At 40.8% G+C, this 21432-nt stretch overlaps 2 protein-coding genes across 2 annotated transcripts; one reads left to right on the forward strand and one right to left on the reverse strand.

Moving 5' to 3' along the window:
* Positions 1–4296: 4296 nt before the first annotated feature.
* Positions 4297–6376, forward strand: LOC306749567 (perforin-1-like; the record flags this gene model as incomplete). Its single annotated transcript, XM_079232879.1, has 4 exons — positions 4297–4829; positions 4958–5096; positions 5188–5402; positions 5497–6376. 4 exons carry the CDS (start codon positions 4297–4299, stop codon positions 6374–6376), a joined length of 1767 nt encoding a protein of 588 aa, XP_079089005.1.
* Positions 6377–6952: 576 nt separating this feature from the next.
* Positions 6953–21174, reverse strand: LOC306750441 (uncharacterized protein). The gene is made up of 25 exons (XM_079233862.1): positions 21092–21174; positions 19754–19801; positions 19545–19571; positions 19089–19148; positions 18950–18982; positions 18550–18624; positions 18331–18402; positions 18152–18181; positions 17822–17866; positions 16925–16975; positions 14697–15746; positions 12298–12360; positions 12160–12207; positions 12032–12046; positions 11305–11358; positions 10781–10816; positions 10613–10672; positions 10256–10300; positions 9812–9853; positions 9563–9616; positions 8676–8750; positions 8324–8356; positions 7973–8011; positions 7431–7487; positions 6953–7252 (listed from the first exon to the last, which is right to left on the reverse strand). Exons 1-25 carry the CDS (start codon positions 21156–21158, stop codon positions 7248–7250), a joined length of 2184 nt encoding a protein of 727 aa, XP_079089988.1. The 5' UTR covers positions 21159–21174; the 3' UTR covers positions 6953–7247.
* Between the last annotated feature and the right edge of the window lie 258 nt (positions 21175–21432).

The following is a 21432-nucleotide window of genomic DNA, read 5'->3' on the forward strand; positions in this document are numbered from 1 at the left end:
CAGAACAACGACCGCGACGCTTCCGGTTATTGATTTCAAAATAAAATCCCGATCGAAATTTATTTGAGAATTTTTGGCTGGAGCATAATTCATTTTCTTTTTTTGCTTTTTTTGCTTCAAGGGGCTTTACAATATGCACACACACACACACACACACACACACACACACACACACACACACACACACACACACCATCCTCTGCCCCAGGAAGAAAGCTAAGGGAGAGCAACAGAGGAGGATCCCTCTCCCCGGATGGACAGTACAATAGATGTCATGTGCACAGAATGAACAACATAACAGAGTTACAACACATTCAATATGACAGACATTATTCGTATAATGGGAGTAGTATGATGAAAAAGTTACGACTACCAAAAATAAGTCCATCCTCTGCTCCTCCATCACCGTCTGGCATGCCGCAGCCACTGCCAAGGACAAGGCCGGGCTGCAGCGCATCATCCGCTCTGCGGAGAGGGTGATTGGCTGCAATTTGCCATCCCTCCAGGTCCTGTCCACTTCCAGGTCACTAAAGCGGGCAAGAAAGATCGTAGCTGACCCCTCTCACCCTGGACACAACCTGTTCGTGTCCCTCCCCTCTGGCAGGAGGTTGAGGTCCATCAGGACCAAGACCTCACGCCACACTAACAGTTTCTTCCCGTCGGCAGTCGGGCTCATCAATAGAGCACGGGTTCTCCACTGACTGACTCAATCACAGGACTATTCATTCACGGACCATTCTTTCGGACCATTTATTTTTATTTTTATTTTTATTCCTTTCTCTTCTCCTACCGGTCACTCCACTGCACAATTCATATTTAAACACTCATGCCACATACACTTAACTTTAACTTTAACTTAAACACACACGTCACTTTAACATACACTTGCATTAATGTTATCTGTTGTCTGAGCACTTTATCCTTATCTTATTTAGACTTTTTGCACTGTTGCTGTCGTTGATTGTTGTTTGTCTCGTCTAATGTCTAATGTCTATGTATGCACCTTCCGCCCAACTAAATTCCTCGTCTGTGCAAACATTCCTGGCAATAAACGGTTTCTGATTCTGATTCTGATAACAGCAACAGTGGATATAGTAGAATATTTATGATAATAAACGTAGTAAACACATTCTGTTTATGTATAATTAACTGTTTAGCCCTAGGTTTTCTTTGTGGTAATTTGACTAAATACAACTCAATTAAAGAACAAGCACCATGTGAGAACAATATGAACTAAAAATCTTAACTGCAGAATCCTTTGTAAGACAAGTCCAAAAGAGTATAGGACCCGTCTTAATTGTTACTGTATGTTCTATAACAACCCAAACCAACAGACACACAGTGGACCTTTGACTCTTTTTTGGGGGGCTGCACACTTTTCCTACTTGGTAATCCAGCTTTCTCTTTAAAAAAAAAAAATAGAAAGATGATGTTTTATTTTGAAGGCGAACACTCTTAACTTCTGGTCTTATTCTGTTTTACTAGGTGTAGTTTCATGCTGCTTGGCTGCACTCAGCAGTCTGAATGCCAGTACTGACTGAGCTACAGCTGCTTTCAATACAGCCGGAGTTTTTGCAGTAACAATCTGAGCTCTCATTATAAATAGAAAAAAACATAATTATTTTTTGCAGGTTAGTATTAATAACACATTGATTACAGCTAAAACATATGTATTTCCTTTCTTTAGTGATAATATAATCATGGCATTTGTTTAGGTCAGCCTTCCAAGAATGTTTCCAAAGGCCTACTTGTGGAATTTTTTGAAAACTATGTCAATACTAGGTAGTCAAAATGTGTTTTTTATTGTAAAATTATGGGAGTCTTTTTTAAGATTTTCAAGATTTTATTGCATGATAAATCAGGTCTATAAATAGATCAGAAACATGAGTTTGAGTGTAGCGCTCAAATCTCATATATGCTCGTAATGCAATTTCACTTTCAGACAACAACAGAAATACTGTCATTATAGAGTCAATTTTGCTATTATTACTGAACAAAAGAAATAGATGCACTTGGGTTTAGACGTTTCCGAGGAGCACCTGAAGGCACCAGGTGACGCGCTGAAATTCTCTAACGTGAGAGAAGCGTTGAGGATCTGGATGAATCACACCACCTCCACCTTTAACCCTTCTCTGCTGCTTGGATTGTCTCACATGTAGCCGCCTACAACCACACCTCTGTGACGAACAAGCCCCCCCCACACACACACACACACACACACACACACACACACACACACACACACACACACACACAACTCATATGACACGTTAATCATAATGTGGTTGACATCAGAATGAGTCTCAATTCTGCGGAAAGTGAAGGAGAGAAGTGAAGAATAGAATAATTTCTTTTTCTTTTCTTGTATGTCTTCATATATTATATTATATTGGCTCTTCTTCTACTTGCAGTGCTGCTTTTCACATCTCCTTTGTGCTGATACAAATGTGCTTTTAATGTAAATCAATGCATTTATCATTTTTCATTGATTGTTTTTTGTTGCCTACTCTGCAATATATGACACTAACTGTACTATAAATGCTTTTACAACCCGTACACATTTATACTGTCCACGCTGCACATATCTCACCTCTGGTGTGTTCATATTTATATTCCTGCACTACTTATACATCTGCACTGCATTTTTCCTACTTTCTGACCACTGTTCTACTACTCTTTTTGTATATATCTTTGGGATATTTTATCTTTATATAAATTGGGCTTAGAGAGGTCAATTTACACACGTTTGGTTGTCATGTTAACCTCCCCCCTGCAGCTGGCTTCTCAGGGCCCGAAAGACACCTTTATTTGTGATTAACTTAAGAAATGCATCATTATTGTGTGACAGTCTCTTGTTCCCACCGAGTGAGACCACAGCCCACCACCACTTCAGAGAAATGATAGGTTTGTGGTCTCCGGTTCGTTGTTGACTGGAAAGTCAGCCTTACTTTCATGTTGTCTCTATCTGTCTGAGTTCACTGTGACCACCAGCTCCTCCCTCTCAGCGCTGCTCACAATCAATATAACCACTTTCGTTCCCCCCTGCTCTCTTAAGACCACCATCACCTCACCACCTCCTGCTGGCTTTTTTTACTTTTAAAAGGCAACGCACTGGTGTTCATGCTCACAGTCAGAGTGAACAGGCGAGACGAAGGTGAGTGTAAGCTGATATTTAAATATTCTTTCGCTTTATCTGAATACAAGTAACCGTCTGTGGGTTATTTCATATTGTGTTAAGTTATAAAGCACCCGTTAGACTATTTATTGGTATATCATTGAGTAATTCTAAAGTATAGTTTAGTCCTTTCACATTCATGAAATTCAGTAGTTAAAAACATTGTGTCATCTATTATTGTAAGTCTATTTATTGATAGAGAAAATGATGACCAAAGACTTGTGATAGCTGTTGAGTTTTTAAAAGACGCCGATGGACTGGAAAGGTTTCTCAGTCAGGGCTAAATTATGTTTGACAGTCTGTTGGGCAACAATGGAAAAAGTTTGATTATCTTTGAATTTTGACTTAGTTTGGATATTAAAGAGTAATTGATCATAACTTGTAAGAAGTCTAAAGTTGGAATAAGGACTAAAGAGAAATATAAACTTGTGTGAATCATGCTGTGCTTAAAAGGAAATAAAAGATTCAATCAGTTCTACATTTCATTGATCTCTATTCTAGGTGACAGTGAGGAGATTCTTAACAAACCGCAGGTAAGACGAGGATGACTGACTCACATGAAGAAAGTCACAGTGGTCAAAATACGAGAAGATAAAAACATGTAGAACAGTCTTCTGATCACTAGAAGATAGATAGTGTTTATTTTCACATTTTTGTTGTCACTTTTTATTATGCCTTCACTTTTGAGAAACTGTCATTAGTCATTTTACAACAGGCATAATAAAAAGTGACACCAAAATATAATTTAAACAGAAATTTGGCCAAAATGTTGTCTAAAAAAGGACAGAAGCTATGGAAAGACACCTTTTGCCAAGACCGTAGGTAAAGATAACCATTATGAGATGGTCCGTAAGTTGTTAAGTATGTCCAGATATAAAGACGGTTTCTTTTTTATATCAAACATGTATCGCTGCATGTTAGCAGGACGATGGGACATATAAGTAAAAGACGCTTTATTTTGAATAAAATACTGAGCCATAAAAGAGTTCCAGAATAACTTAATGTCCATCGTTGTAGTTGTGCACTAATGAACTGCTTCACTTTGTTGCTCATGTTTGTTAAACTGTTTCGTTTTCAGAATAAACCGTGAGTTTGCATCCAGCAACGAACTTAACAGCGACATGTCTCCATTGAATATTTGCGTCTCTGTCGGCCTCATGCTGTGCCTCCCTCGGTGCTCGTATCAATTCTGCATGGAGGGGACGCCCAAGCAGTGCATGGATGCAGAATTTGCTCCAGGTACCAATTTGGCCGGGGAAGGCTTTGATATAACCAAAATGGAGCGTAAGGGGGCCTTTGTGCTCAACATGAATCAGTGGAAACGCAAGGATAAAACATGCACCCTGTGCAGCAACCCCTTTTTAGAGAAGAAAAAGCAAAAGATCCCGTTGTCAGTGGTGGACTGGAGACCGCAGCAGTCCTGCAGCGCAAAAGTGACCAGCACACTCCACCGATCCAGTGAGTCTCTGGTCAGCTCCAGCACCTCTTCTGTGGAGAACAACTGGCAGGCAAATCTAGACGTTGATGTAGGTGCAAGAAGCGCCTCAGTGATGCTCGCGGGCACTCATTCTAAACTGGCTGATTACTCCATGGGAAAAACTAAGAGTGACAAGTTCAGCTTCACAAGCCAAAGCATGTCCTGTGAGTTCTACAGGTGAGAGGATGACGAGTGGGATGAAACCTTTTTCCGTTCACTCCCCTAACTCTAAAAATCAATGCAATACTTTGCTCCACTTGTTTCATGAGTCTTTCTTTTTTTAAATCTGGTCTCACTGTCAACAGCTACAGAGTGTCCGGCAGTCCCAAGTTGCACAGAGAATTTAAAAAAGCAGTGAACCAGCTCCCGAAAATATACAGCAATAAAAACAAGCAACAATTTTACAAACTGATTGACAACTTCGGCACCCACTACGTCACCAAGGTGAACCGAGATGATCAAAACCACAAGCAATTTTGCAAAATGAACAGCAAAGTTATACATTTGCTAATACACTATGTGGTTATTCCTCCAGGTGAAGATAGGAGGAAGTATTCACTCGGTGACCAGTATCAGGCAGTGCCAGGCCAACCTGGAGGGCATCAGCACAGAGGAGGTGAAGATGTGTCTGGAAGTTGAGGCGTCCGCTAGCATGAAAGCTGCTACGATCAAAACTCAAGGAAAACACTGCCGGAGTGACATCGACAAGACGGAAAGTAAGGCGTCCTTCTCCAGCCTCTTCAACGACAGGTAATGTCTCATATCATTTGTGACGTTTTCTTGAATACACTCATAAAAAATGCACTGTTTAGAACAGCTGTTGAAACGACTCTCTTCCCTACAGGTTCACAGAAACAAAGGGGGGGCATACCACGGACCCAGACCTTCTCTTCTCTGCTGAAAAAAATCCATCGGGCTACAAAGAATGGCTGGACACAATACCACAATATCCAGATATAGTCTCATACTCCCTGGACTCCCTTCACGAGTTACTGACCCCTGACTCCCCTGTCAGGAAGAACCTGCGCTCCGCCATCAGCCATTACATCCTGGAGAAAGGCCTGTTAAAGAACTGCAGTAGCCGCTGCCAGGCCGGCATCAAGAGCGACCCCCGGGACACCTGCGTCTGCCAATGCCACAACGACAAAGCTGTAAACTCAGACTGCTGCCCCACCCATAAGGGCATGGCACGGGTCATCCTGACTGTACAACGGGCTGCTGGTCTTTGGGGAGACCACAGCACGGCGACGGACGGCTACGTGAAGGTGTCCTTCAACAGCCAGATGGTCCGGCGTTCACCTGTCATTAACAACAACAACTACCCACACTGGGCCATGGTCGTCGACCTGGGCTCTCAAGATGTGTCCTCTGGGAAGAAAGTGAGATTTGAAGTGTGGGATCAGGACAACAACTGGGACGACGACCTGTTGGGAGCATGTGAGGTAGCTCTGTCCGCCGGAGTCAAGGAGGATCTCTGTAACCTGCAACATGGCCAGCTGTTCTACAAATTGGAGGTGACGTGTGCTCCGAGTCTGAGCGGAGCTACGTGCAAGGACTACAAACCTACGCCTATCAGTCAAAGTCTGCAGAGTCTGTATGTGTCTCGCCATGCACATCCTGTTCCCAAGGCCATCCTGCTGGAGATGGGTGTGTTTGTGGATGAAACAAGCTCCCTCAGAAACCAGAGTCTCACTGTCGAGACTTCAAAGTTTGATGTGATATAGCGTCCGTGTTTGGCTTCACTGATGCTTACATAGCCGCGCAAAAGCATTAGTCGACAAGATACTGTTGTTTTTATGTACTTTGTCTGTGTATTTGTATCATATAGTACCACTTGTACTGTAGATACCGGCCTTGTCTTTCACAGGAAAGCAAAGCTCATACAGTAGATCATCTAAAAGTTCTTGCATCTGTCAAAATGTGAGTTTGATTCAATGCAGTTTTTACTTTTTTGTATGCCTTTTCTTTGACATAAAATAACATGTTGTATTATCCATACACACATCCATAACATGTACAAGTGTATTTTGTGTATTTTAATCACATCATTGTATTTCTTTTAGTATTTTTGACAGGATGTTTGTTTAACCAGAATAAAAGGATAATATTGGAACTCTTTGTAGTATTTCATGTTTTATCTCATTCCCTTTTGGTTTTGATCTGAGTGTTTGTGCTGTGATAGTCTTCAGCAGTGTAGGCTGACCTGAGAAAGGAAGTGGTAAAACTTCCTGTGCACAGATGAGGTTTCGTTGATGCTATTACAGAGAACAATGTGTGCATGTTTTTACTTCCATTCAGCATCATTTGACACATCATTTATTGGATTAAAACAGTAAGTATTTTAATATTTATTTTTAAAACATTGAGGCAAATTTCTTGCACTTTACAAACATGTATGTTCATCAATCACCACCAATTTGACTGGTGGGGCACCAACAAGACAAAAGTCCACTTACAGAAAAAAGACATGGAGGTTAAGAGAAAAAGACAAAACAGACAACACAACAGGATTGAAACACACAAATAGCTTTAACAACACATTACACTGAACACACTATGGAAACGATCCACTTGATGAAGTCCAGGTCATTTGAATTAACCTGGTTAAAGACAGAGAGGACAGGGAGGAGGGACGACACATGTGATTGGTTGATGACAAACACAAGAAGGCAGGGGTAATAAATCACATAATTCCAAACCTTGGTGGAAGTTTTAATAGTTTTATGAAGCTTTAACTGGACCTTCATGCACCGATTGTCAACCTTTCTTCATTCTCACCTTTGTATCCCTTTCTTGGGGCACCGTTCACATCGGCATATTTGCCAGCTTGCTCTCCTGTGAAAGGATCAACACAGATCAATGTTAGAAATGTGCTCAGAAGAAAACTGCAGCAGCAAGAAAAAGAGGCTTGACAGCTCGGATACACCTCGCAACAACGACTTTGGACTTTATTAGAGGACTCAGCCAGTTCACTTTGCAGGCCCCATACGCTTCAATGGAATATAATCCATAATGCAGGCAGTTGTACTTTTGGCGTGAAGGCAATTTAGGTAAAAGTACATGATCATTGCATGTAAACAAATGAAAAAAAGAAAACTAGCTGTAACTCGTTTCTTTTACTCAGGGTAAACATGTCGTATGTTTGAACAGTTTCACAGTAACATTTAGACACGTGCAAAACTGCAAAACAATTTGATATTACAGAAATGTGCAGTTCACTCTAATATTATGCAAGAAGACATGACTAATGAGGTCACCATGAACAGCAAAGTGAGTGGAAGAGGATCATAAATGAGGAAGTCTGTGGGTTTCTTGCTTACCCAAGGCCTCATGAGTTGCTCCTAGCTGTGCACCGTAACCTTAGCAAACACAAGCAAAGAAGTTACATTTTCACAACCGACTGAATACATTCATGGTTTTCATCACTTTGCTGATTTCAGAGGTAGCTGCTGGGGTAATGTGCACAGATAATTATATATATATAAGATATATTTAAAAATTAAAATCTGAATAATTCAAGACAAACCAGTACTAAAAATATTAATGATTATTGTCATGCTCATGCAGCCGCCTCTCTGAACTGCAATGTGATGTGCATTGTGTGAAAGGGTGTGTGTGTGTGTGTGTGTGTTTGTGAGTTTATTTAGGTGAGAGAATGCATAAAAATGCACCTGTTTGCTGAGCTCCATATCCTGCTACAGCCCCTGAAACAACACAAAATATGTAGATAATTCGACTTCAATAGACGACGTCATGACAAACACACACACACACACACACACACACAGCACAGCCTCATAGCTAATCTCAGATCATAAGACATATATCTGGTGTCTGTCCATTGGGGAACAACTCATTTGCTTGTAGCATTGTTATGCTTTCTCTATTATCTTGTTTGACGGAGGGTTTGCAACCTCAATGGGATTATCACACCCTGCTGCTGCTTCAGAGAAACAGCCAAACTGTAATGTTTCCATTCCGTTTTTCACACTTTATCGCTCTCCCACACTCACTAATTCTCACCATATTTGTTGGCGGCTTTGGCGCCTTCAGCACCGAGGTTGAGCTGCTGAGCAGGATACGGGTAGCCACCATCACCTGAGGGGGTGACAAATACGTTACTTATTCAACTGTTCTGGGTAGCAGAGAAGTGTATAGCTATTATAGTGTAACAAAGCGAGGCTGTTGTATTTCACTGCTGGAGTTTATTTCTTTTAATGAGGGACACAATTTCTGACAAAGAAACAATAAACATCAAAGTGTTCTGATATACGAAAGCAACAAAGAGGGAGGCAAGAAAGCGGAGTCCATTATTATACGTAGAAGTGTTTAGATTTTAACTCATAGTTAGATCCACTAGTATTACGCTTTTTGTTTGCATTCTTGCAGAGACTCACACATATGTGTGGTCATTTTGTGGCTGAAGCCAGCAGGCAGTTAGCTTAGCTTAGTTTAGTTTAGCAAGGCCCAAGAAAATCCTTTCAGCCTCCTCTTCTGAAGCTCACTCATTACCATGTTATATCTCGTTAGTTGAATCCGTGCAAAAAACAAAGTATAAAAACGTCAATCTGGTGTTTTACATGGAATTATGTACCGCTGTAATTCCCAAAATATCAAATTATTCCGTACTTATTTTCATCACATGTTGTAGAGAACAGTGGCCAAACAGTAATGTTTATCTGTTCTTTGACTTTAATTAACAGCTGCCAGCTATGTTTGATATAACATACTATGATGCGTACTGCAATACAAGTGTACTCTGTTTTAGATTACAGTTGCAGTTCTTCATTTTCAGGCTGGTTTTGTGGATTTTAAAATAGTCATGGTGAAACGTTGTATAATAGTGATATTCACAGGGGGCGGGGCTTAGCAACGGGTGAATTGAAGTTGCTACCACACGCAGCTCTTACCCTCCAGTCCAGCGGGAATCACTGGAGCGTTACCGTAAGGAACCTGAGCTCCTCCTGCAAGGAAGAAATCAGATGGGCCAACTTGATTCATGTCCCTTCTCTCTTTTCACCGTTTCCCCTGCACATGCTATAAACCAGCTCTGTGCTGTCCACCAGTTCAAATCTGACTCATGCATGGAAAGTCACATCGACAGAAGCCTGACTAATAGTGTGACAGAAGGATGAAGTCATCCTGTCAGCACTGCTCACCATATTTGCCACCAGTTGAGTCGAGTCCTGCACCAAGTGCTCCTGAAAGAAGACAAGAGGGGCTTCAGGGACAAACAACACAGATCATAATTCATACAGAGCTCTTGTTGGTGAACTCTAGGAAGCCATTTCCCTCCAGCTTGACAGAACAATTTCTCTTAAAAGTAATAGATTTGACTGAAATGTGATCGACAGATATTTTTAGCTTTATTGTTGCATTTGTTTTCTGATTAAAACTCTTTTGCTGTGTATTATATAATCAACTAATACATTGTACATGCTGGAAATGTTTCCCACTAGTTTAAATTGAAATGTTATGAATTAGATCATGCAACCGTCTAGGGAGTCATTCACACTTCTAGTATTTAAGTGTCTTTATTTGTAACAGTGTTTGGCAGCTGGAGGCACATAGTGTTTAATCTCTACAATCATTACATATCTCACCATATGCTCCCTGTCCTTGTCCAGCGTAGCCTCCTGTGCCGAGGGCTGGAAAACATCAGAAAATAATATAAACATGCAGGTGAGACACTGTTCATCTATTAACTGATTCACCCTTTTAAATGAAATAGTATGAAAAGCATCTACATGAGCAGGAAGTCAGAAACCACCAGATTAAACTGGTCAGTTTCTATAAATAAGAGACAATAGCAACACCCAGTGGATAACACTGGACATGTGTGCGTCCTCGGCGGCCTCTTATTTTATTCAGCGATAAAATGTTGCAGATTTAAGCATCTACGGGTTAGTGCCATCACCGGTTACGGGTTTGAGCAGGTTATGACTCCGCAGAATTGTTACCTTCACGCTTCCCTGATTTGTTCTCAGCACCGTCAGCTAACTCTGAAGGGTAACCAAGTCCTGAAACATAGCTCTAATTAGCATTATGATTGAATCTGTGACCAATGCCCCTTTAAGTAGACTGAGTCCTTCTTAATCTCACATATTTTTCCTCTAATTGACACTTACCAGCCCCGTGGCCATCGCCGTAACCATTCCCATAACCTGATGAGAGAACGAGCTATATGTTAAAACATTTGAAAGGATGTCAACTTTTTTTCAAAAGGAATTCAAAGCAAATCGTTTCAACTGTATTTGACATTTCTGACTGTAGACAGAACCAAAAGGGTAAGGACATCTTCAAGAGAGTCCATTGCATGCATGTGAAATACCTGTAGACAAAGATTTTGCTCCAACATCTCAGAGAAAGAACAAAGAAAGTCACTAAACACAAAAGATCAGCCGGTCTGAACTGAAAAGCATCACTCCTGTCAGTCACAGCTTTGATGCAGATTCCTTCTGACACCAAACATGTCAGAGGGAATGAAGAGTGATCCTCTTCTTCAGACATTGCAGGCAGACAATTTCCTTTTCAAGTCAACGGTTTGGTTTTCTATATAAGAAATGTCTTCTGTATTGCTTTCCGTACTTGCAGAGCTCACTACTTGGTCACATTTAAATTCCTCTGCATGATCTGATGAGTCGTCACTTACCGTAGCCATTGCCTGCCATGGCACCCAGGTATCCTGTTGCACCCTCACCATAGCCTGTGATAGCACACATTCAGAACATGTTGCATGGGACACTCTCACCACTTCTGCATTTGTTTAAAATACATGATCAATATTTGATATTTAATATCGGGCCAGGTAGAATAAAGGCATTTTCATTTTGCACAAACCCTAAAGTGTGCCATGAATTCGTTTTTGACGGCCATTTTCCACTCATGCGATGAGCCCTTCACAAGAAGCACCTGAATGTTATTACCACAAAGACCAAGCAGCGCTTTTACTCCATTGTCTTCACGTCAATATTTAACGTGGTAAGAAACATAATGACTTCTAAGCATACAAAAGAAGAGGAAAAGACCTCCACAGGAAGACAATACGAAGATGGCTGAAAATGGCTTGTGAGTTTAAAGAAAGGTGAAGATGGTTTAAACCCAGCAAATTAAATGTCTAGGACGTCTCACAAGCAAATGATCGGTTTACAAGGCAAAGTAGGAGTAACAGCTGGTGTTCTGCTGGGTGACACGATCTACTGGGCATCCTCGGCCCTATTCAGATTCTGACCATTCAAATGCAGGTTATTTTGTTTTAAAACCCAAACATTTGCATAAGGTTATTAGGTTTGTGGAGGAGGCCCTTAATATGCAAATGAGTGCAAGGCCTCAGAGAGGAGACATGTAGTTTTTCCCTGCAACACTAATGTGATACTCACCATGTCCAAGAGCAGCTGAGATTTATGTAAGAGAGAGAGAGAGCCAAGAGTTAGTTTAAAAGGGGAAAAAACATGTGAGCATGAACCTTAAATTAATACAAAGAAAAGACAAATAAATGGACATTTACCTCCAAGTTTCCCAGCTGCACCACCCAGGTATCCTCCCTGTCCTAAACCTGTATGCAGCGCATGAGAATCCTTTATCATAGGTAGAGCAACACCAGCATATCAGCTGAACTGTGTGATGCGTCAGTGGCCAACATTACCTGGTCCGTAGCCCCCAGCGCCCAGGCCTGCTCCCAGATAGTTTCCTGGTCCTCCAATATAACCTGTGGAGAAAGTCAACACAAGCTCAGCAACGTGATTTTAGTGGGCTGGAGAAACATGATCCCTGATTTTATAATTATAAAACGGGAAAAATCACTGCTTTTGGTTGAAAGTCAGATTTGAAATCAAAATCACGTTTTTTTTTTTAAACACATGATAAAACCAGGACATAACATATCGCCTCATTCACTTGTTTCCATATACAGAAGATAGATACAGAAGCTGCGGTTTTGAATGGGGTGTTGGACATGTGCAGCTGACAGCGGAACAAAAAACTAAACAGACACAATAGATCTCAACAGGTTTGCCGTGGTTGGATGGTTTTTTGCACCCTCTCCACTGGACACTTTCCTGGACTGAATCCCCAAAACCACAACACCAGATGCTAATGCTTCTTTCAGGACCTCTTTATAACATCTGTGGAACAAAACACGTATTTCTTCGTGTTGTACATATTTTCATCTCTGTCTGTTATATCTCCCTCTTTCCCCTTTCGTCTTCCTGTGAATCCCGTTGTACAGTCTGTCCTGGAAAGTGCTATAAAACAAAACAAAAAGATACACAATAAGACATTGTTTTCAGCCAAACGAAGAACTACAATGAAACGACTTTCTAGAAACAAAAACAATGATTGAATCAAGGAGAAGCTGCACCAGATGTACATATAGTACCTGTAGATACAGTCTGGCATGCACCAGCCATCATACAATAAATATTGAGCTCTGATCCAAACCTCTTTGTCCTGACAACTACATCAGAGATTAAGAGATCATCAACTGAATGGAGCCTTTCAATGCACAGTCTAATGTTTCATGAATGAATGAATATCCCAAAGCCCTCACAAACAAATACATGGAAATGTGCCGTCGTTTTTGGCTCTGGGACTATAAGCTCTCGAAGGAGAATCCAACCTTTGTGACGATAAAATAGACTTTCCTAATTCCAGTCCTTTCAAATGAGGACGTGTTCTACCGTGAATCACGCATGAAACTATCTTATAAGTAATGTAAAAATAAATACATGGCATAGCAGATACTGAAGGATGTTTAAATATGCTCAGTGAGCTACCCGTGGCTCTCAGTCGGGACTAAGTTCGATATGCAAACAAAGATCACATAAACAAACGAGCTACTTCTTCCTCTGCCAGTTGATTTAGTATAATCAAAAAAGCCACAGCCTTCCTGCTACCAAGAAGCATTCACATTTTAAACAGAACAATAAAATGTTCCTCCTTGCATTGAGACTCCACTTCACAACCTATCGTCACTTCAGAGTTTTGTTTTTATTCTCACTTCATCGGTTTGTTTCTTCAGGTGGAAGAGAGACAATTCTTGAAAGACTAACAGGGGCCGAGCATTGCTTCTAGCAGCTGAAGGCCCTGGGCCACCTGGGCCCTAACACAGAGACCAAAATTATTCAATAATTTCAACCATCATAAAGCAGCATGAGGACTCAATTCTGGAGAATACAACAATAATTGTTGCATGGCTCAGACACGGTTATTTGTTTATCTAATAAACTCTTCCAAATGCAGACAAAGATCATCCATACATTGTAGCTTCAAGCTGTATATCCACACACACACACACACACACACACACACACACACACACACACACACACACACACACACACACACACCCACGTGTGATATAATAACCGGTTTAACGTGTGTCCACAAAAGATGGATATAGTTGGCTCTACACTGTTTATATGTTGTAATGTTGTATTTTACCACTTACTGTAGAAACTACACAGTTTGTCACTCTGGGACTAGAAAAGCTAATTTGTTCGTTGAATCATATACAACAAGTTCCTGTTTGTTTTTTATTGTTGATTATAATGGGCGCCACACAGTGCTTTGTTTAATAACATAAATACAGATATTGATTTTGTGAAAATGGATTATGTAGAGATTGTTGTTCACATAACAAATGTATTTAATATATATTAATTTAATTGAGCTAGTTATTTAATTGAGCTAGCTATTTGGAGAAAGCCCTGGAGATGAGAAAAATGTATGAGCATAACCTGTAAGCTTGTAGCAGTTAATTTCAGTTCATTTGAAAGTTTTCCACGTGAAAAAATCGGGCCAACACTTTAGAAAAGATGGAGACTTTCCAAACCGGCACCTGAAAAGATTTAGTGACTTATTGAATCAAGAAAGAATTTCAAACAGAGGTGGGGAAACAAAGATATAAAATAACAATTTTAAATTTGTCGTTAAGGACTTGGATAACTGATCGAAAGTGGAATTTATTGGGGAAATAAAGTGTAGATCTCAAGAATGCACAAAATGACATTGTGGTGATGTATAAAGACAAAGCTTTGCTCTTACTTGTTGCCTGGTCATTCCTCCCAGTCTGTCCTGGGATACTGAGAGCTTTTGACTCTGAGACATCACGTTCAGCAAGGGAAAGGTGTTTGACTTTCTGACCGTCAGCAGTAAAGGTTTTTGCTTCATGCCTTTCTACTGAGGCGATGCCTAAACTTTGGGTTCCACTTGCACCTGGGATCACTGGTCCATAGCTCCCGCCTCCTTGTTCTTGAAGATATAGAGAACCAGGACCACGCTCTACAGAAACAGTCCCACGGATTCTAGGCCCACTTTTGTCTTTCGCCACAAGTCCATGGTCTTTGACACTTTGGCCTTCTGCCACAGCAGATGCATAGCTCCTGGTTCCCTGACCTTGAAGGAGAGAGAATACATTGCTTCGGCCATCTTGAGCTTGAGAAAGAGGCCGTTGATAGGTTCGCTCTCCTTGTGCTTGTGGAGTTGAAATTCCAACATGTTTGTCGTCCTTGCCAACGTGAGGTGGAAGCACTAAACCTTGATTCCTCTGTGCTTCTGAACCCAGATGCTCCTGGTGATTGATTCCCAACACATCTGACAAATCACGAATGGATCCACAGTTTGGGGATCGCTGATTTTGTTGCATAGATGAATCATAGTCTCTTGCACTCTGGACCTGAGAGGAACCCAGACTTCTGGTTTTGTCTCTAACTAGAGGCATCTGCTGTCTTACACCCCTTCTTTCTAACACCGTAGGCTCATAACCTTCTCCTCTTTGTGCTTGTGAAACAGCCAGACTAGGACCTTTACTCTGTTTATCAAGAGGTGTCATAGGTCCCAGACTTGATGACTTGATCAATCGATGGAGGCTTTTGATCTCTCTTCCGTGTGGCAGCACAGCAGGTCTAAAGCCATATTCTTCCTGCAAATGGGGATCAGTTGGTATATCGCTTCTCCTCATGTTGGGCATTCCAGCTCCAAGAGTTCTGTCTCCATACGAGGGACCAAGTGCTCTGCTCTTTTCTCTCTCCAGATCTTGAACAGCTTGGCCCAGATCGACCATCTGAGGTCCACCCAAATCTGCTGCAGACACACCTGGCAGAGAAATATCATCATGCATTCACGACGTCTTGGTTGTGCAGAGACTGTTTCTTTGAGGCTCAACAGCACACTGCAGTGGCCAGTGGCAAAATGTTTCTACTGCATTTAATTAGATGTGTGTATAAGCGCATTCAATGCAATTAACACATCATCCATAGTATAATCAGTACTCAAATGGAGCTAACGGAAGACCAAACAAGGCAACATCCATTATGGCCTGAAATCAGTCCAGTGTCAGAGGACAGAATCATCACCATAATTGGAAACAACATACAGCTGAAGCCACACTTTGAAAGGACACTCGCTTCTCACTGAGTCAGAGCGATGACATCAACACATGACAACTAAATGTTAACACGCCAAATTGTTGAACTGCCATAAAAACACATCAGTGTTACAGAACAAGAAGAAAACGCCACCGGACTCATCAGTGTGTGACGAAGACAACTGATAAATAAAAGCTTATTAAAACGCTGATAGGGGATGAAGGCAGAAACCTGCAGTACACAGCAGAAGGTTTAAAAGTGAAAAATATTTGCAGTTTCACTCAGACTTTTCTTTAAAACTACAGACGTGTGCATGCATTCTATTACCCACTCACTGGGATGCAGAACTGTAGCCATCATAAGATAATATATTTTAAAATCTTCTGGCTCACAGTGACCTACATGACCCAAGAATTAAGCTTATTTGACTATTTAGTTTTGTCCCCATGAAATCGAATAAGTGAGCACAATTCTAGGCAAGATTCTAGCTAAATACAGCTTTCACAACATCAAAGTACCATCGTAATCTTATTGTAATAAGTTATTAGTGTGTATTTAGTTTGCATAACCTATTCCAGCACTAACTACTTGACAGACATCAACTCTCAGACTTTGAGCGGTTGTAGTAGGAGCTGGGCAACTCATGCAACATGCAACATAGATGAAACACTGATAGACGAACACAGTCAAACATCAGACCTGCTGTGCACACAAAACAAAAACAGAGGAGCTGATGATAATAATACAGTAGATAGATGTGACTTCATGCAAACACAAAGTTAGCATGAACTCAACGTCAGTGAGTCACAAGACACCAGATCCACAGAGGTTACGGACAAATACGAGACACAACGAAGACAGACACAGACTGACAAACACCGCGGGTTGCTGTGGGGAAGGTTTTACCAGGTTTTTGTTCCTTAGCCTTCTGTCCAGTGGGATACCCACGTCCGATTCCTAATGATAGCAGACACGGGGACTGTAAATGATTTCACTCAACATGCTAACTTACAGAGACACACAGGCCAGCACTGTGGACAGACCAGGACTGGCCCTCACCAATTTGAGCTGGAGCCCCTGGCATCGCAGCCACTTCATACACTCACACAGAAACTGTTTCGTTTTACGTCTTTGAGGTTAAGCTATGCAGATCACACTGAAAAGAACAACTGTATTTCTCACCTGTATAGTCTTTCCAACTTTCACCTAATGAGTTTAAGTTGAGAGTAGGCCTCACTGATGTTAGCTGTAGCTATCTATTAGCCATTATGTGACACGTGGGGCCTATTTAATAGCCTACGTAGTTATTTGTTGCTGGCTTTTTTAACGTTTCAAAATAATAGTATTAAAAGAAAAAGAAAAAAATAGTAAAAGTAATACTTTTTTATTTGTATTTCACCCCTCATTTGGGATGGATGGCGCCCCCAGCATGCACCTGCACCGCCTTTGCCTGGGCCCAGCTGTGGGCCAGACAAGTCTACAGTCTTAAAGCTTGTTTGCAAAGATCTGCTTCTCTGTATTGGCACATAAAAGGCCCTCAGTTCAGTGGAACAGGACACATGTAATATTAAAGAAAGCTGTTGGTTTTGCAAGACTACTCAATGACCTTTAAATGTGATAATACATAATCTCAGTATCACATTGTTTTCTGTGCAATCTGGTGAACCTGTTTTTATCCATAACTGACAGCTTAAGTGTGTGTTCGTGGCAGGAGCGATGTTTGGAACATAAGAAAATACCCTCCAGCATACAAATTCGAGCTGAATGGACAAAGTCATTGGTTAGACCTGATTCATCACTTACCTGGTCTGGCTGCAGGATAGCCCATGCCGGCCAAAGCTCCATATCCTGGCAAGAAAACAAAAAGCCAAGTTCAGAGGATGTGGCGCAAATCTGTAACTCTGACAAGCGCTCTGATTACATCACTAGTGCCCCGGGTTTTGTTTCTTCTGTTTAACAAGGACAGATCATTTATTTCTTAAGATGCAATATGCCCCTTGTATCACGTCCACCGACAATGACAGAGTGCCTCTTAGTGAAGATTTATCACACAAACAAGCAGAGGGTTTACAGAGAGTGCAATTCACTGAGCATACTCTACTAAGGAGATCATGGAACCATATAATCGCTTACCTGGTAGAGTACCGACGCCAGCGCCATAAACTGGAAAGTCACAAAAACATAGAGTTTCATTTTACAGCTGAAACCCAACTGTTAATGCAATATGTGTGTGTATACTGTGCTCCTGTGTAACAATATAGAAAACTTGATCTACATGGTATATCAAGTGGATTATAACATTATTAACTTACCACGTCTCCCTCCATGGCCAAGTCCATTTGTAAATCCAGTCCCCATTGCCATTCCTGTGCCCAAAGCGGCACCTGCAATCACAAGATATTGTGTTAAAAATGTGCAGTTGGTAATAAACTAGGTTTGTTATGTAAATGGAGCAAACCAGTAATCAGCAACAGGAGTTAAGGAGAATAATGAAGCAGTAGGCTGCTTGATAACTGGTTAAATTGATATACCATAGGCTCCCTGGCCTCCATATCCACCTTGCCTCTGGCCGCCTCTGCCTCCTAATCCGAGAGATCTGTAACCTCCTGTGAAAACAAGCAAAAGCACGTATTTCACATTGTTGTTCAGCAGCAGTCTGCTGAAAACTGTCATCGTTCAGACTTTAGATACACAGATTGTTTCTCGGCATCAGGACTGGAGGGAGGGGTTTTTCACTTGGCAATTTACGTAAAAGGATAGAATACACTCCCACTCTATAAAGATGTAATGGTCATTAATGAAAAAATGTATTTTATATTCTGCTTTAACTTCCTGCTTTGGCAATCCTGTGCTCTGTGAAACGTTTTCGGCGTGCATCTAAATTTTGCCCTGAATGCCTCTGATAATTAATTTGGTTTTGAAACAACTTACCAGCACCAAGATGAGCCGCTGGATAACGACCAACTAAGATTAAAAAAATGAAGCAATACAAACATTAGCTACTCATCTGAAGTGAAAGTAATGCAAGGCAATGCTACGTGCAGGAAGTTAATCAGAAAGTTGAACATACTTCCAGTCTTCATTGCTTTGGTGCCATATCGGTTCCCCAGTGCTCCAAGGGCACCGGCAACTAAGAACAAAAAGAAACAGTCGATGGTTTTATGACACAATAAAATGTCCGTCAGCTGTGTGTTAGTACGAGTCTGAAATTGAAGCAATAATTTGAACCCTCAGGAGATTTTTTTAAATATGTCTAATACATAACTATTTCACATCTGTAAATGCTACAACATACAATATTACATGTAGACATGTGCTCTTTATTTGTTTTCCTGGCTTATCTGTTAATGTAAAGACTTGCACAGATAACAATACACACGAAAGCATCCGCAAACCTACAAATCAGTCAGTGACGTTGCTAATCACGTGTCACTATTTCGGCTAATTCAATATATTTGTTCTTTAGTCATTTGTGAACCACTTGGTGTAACAGTAGTGGTTAATGCATGTTAAGTAAACCACTGACCTCCAGGTTTTACTCCAATGCCAACACCTGACAACAACAAAAAACACAGACAGAAAAAGAGGAGACAGACACAAATATTAAAAGAAAATGTTTGTTGTCTTCTTGATGTTTTCAGGAGTTAATGATCGGCCTACCATGGCAAAGCAATTAAAACACAAAATACATGCATGAAACAGTTATAAACATTTAAAAGAAAACTTGAGACATACCTCGAGATGGCAGCACTCTCCCCCAGGATACACTTTGAGGTCTAACTCCTAAAAAATAAAATATAAAAACGCTAACATTGTACAACTGGTGGCTTTAAATTGATTTTCATCTCAAATGTTTCCAAACAGCTCATGCAATAGACCAAAAGACACATTTTCTTAATAAACATAAAATCAAACTATACACAATACACATATTAGTAGGTACAAACATGTTGACTCTGCATCCACTGTATGGAAATGATTACAATGAAGCATGCACAATGTGGTGTAAATATATATTTCATATTTATAGTTATATTATTTGCATCCTACAATGATAGATAAAGCAAATAATTTCTCTCTTCAGTAAATTATTCAGCATTATTCTGCCGTGGAGTGTCAGTAATTTAAAAAAAGTATTTACTTTCCGGCCTTTACTAACTATTGAACACTATCCCCAATAAGACGAGTATGAGGTATAACGATGATAATACTTCAAACTATTGAGTATTACAAATGCCGCTAGTGTGTCATGAATACTGTCACCAGACCTGGCAACCCACAGGCGAGGAGAGAGGAACAGATATCCATTGATGAAAACAGAGGATGAGACAAATTGGAGCGACTGTGCTGAGTCGGTCTGTTCTTCTCACATTTGGTCGTTAAATTTGACCCGCCTCTGCCACCGTCCTTTGATTCAAAGAAATTAGATCATGTGACTCACTGATGCTGCAGCCTCAAAGTCCAGTAGTTTTTTTTCTCTCCCTCGGTCTCACAGACATGATATTTAACAAGTGAGTGAGAGTGAATCACTGGAGATCCATCAGAGCATACTGTTTTTTAAATTATTAATTATTATCATGACGACAGCCACAACCTATAAATACTAATCGTATGAATGCAACGGAAATTTAACAAAACACATTACAAGTTTGTGCAGAAGTAACCCGACTTTGCTTTGCATTTTTGATCATTTTTGAAAGTCACTTTTGTTTAACTTGAACAAATATTTCCGTTTTGTAGCAATATTATCTTTTTAAACCTGATGATTGTATCTTTCTCAACCAATAAGCCAATTAGGATATTACATTAAAGTATAATAAACTTAAACGCCATTAGATCATTTTTAAGTGATGAACATTTACTAATTAACATGAGGCCGCAGGAAAAGGAATACATAAGGAATGAAAAAAAAAAGACAGAACATGGTCTGACATGGTGTTCAAGACCAGTTGAAAATACCCAAATATGTTAAAGTAATAATTTCATAACTGAAGAAAACTGTTTATCAAGCGGGGATTTTAGTTTACCGCCAGTGTTCAGTCTTTACTTGTGAAATCCTGGAAGTTTTCTTACCGCCTTGCAGAGTTTGCTGAGCCAACCAGAGGACCAGCGAGGTCTGGAGCAGAGCTCGAACCAACATGATGGAGATCGGCACGAAACACTGAGCAGCACTGAAGGAGAGCAGAGGGACCAGCTGATGGACAGATGAACCGAGGTGGAAGCTTAAAGCACCACTGCTCCTGGTGTCTTATATATGGTACTCTGTTTGATACCCTCCTACTGCCCAGGCCTGCCCTCTGCGTGCACACACACAGACACACACACACACGCACACACACACACAGACAGACACACACACACATATACACGTTTGATTGGGCAAAGCCAAAGGCCCATTTTGGCCCATTTCCATT

Source organism: Taurulus bubalis (genome assembly GCF_910589615.1).
Source record: "Taurulus bubalis genome assembly, chromosome: 17".
NCBI lineage: Eukaryota > Metazoa > Chordata > Actinopteri > Perciformes > Cottidae > Taurulus > Taurulus bubalis.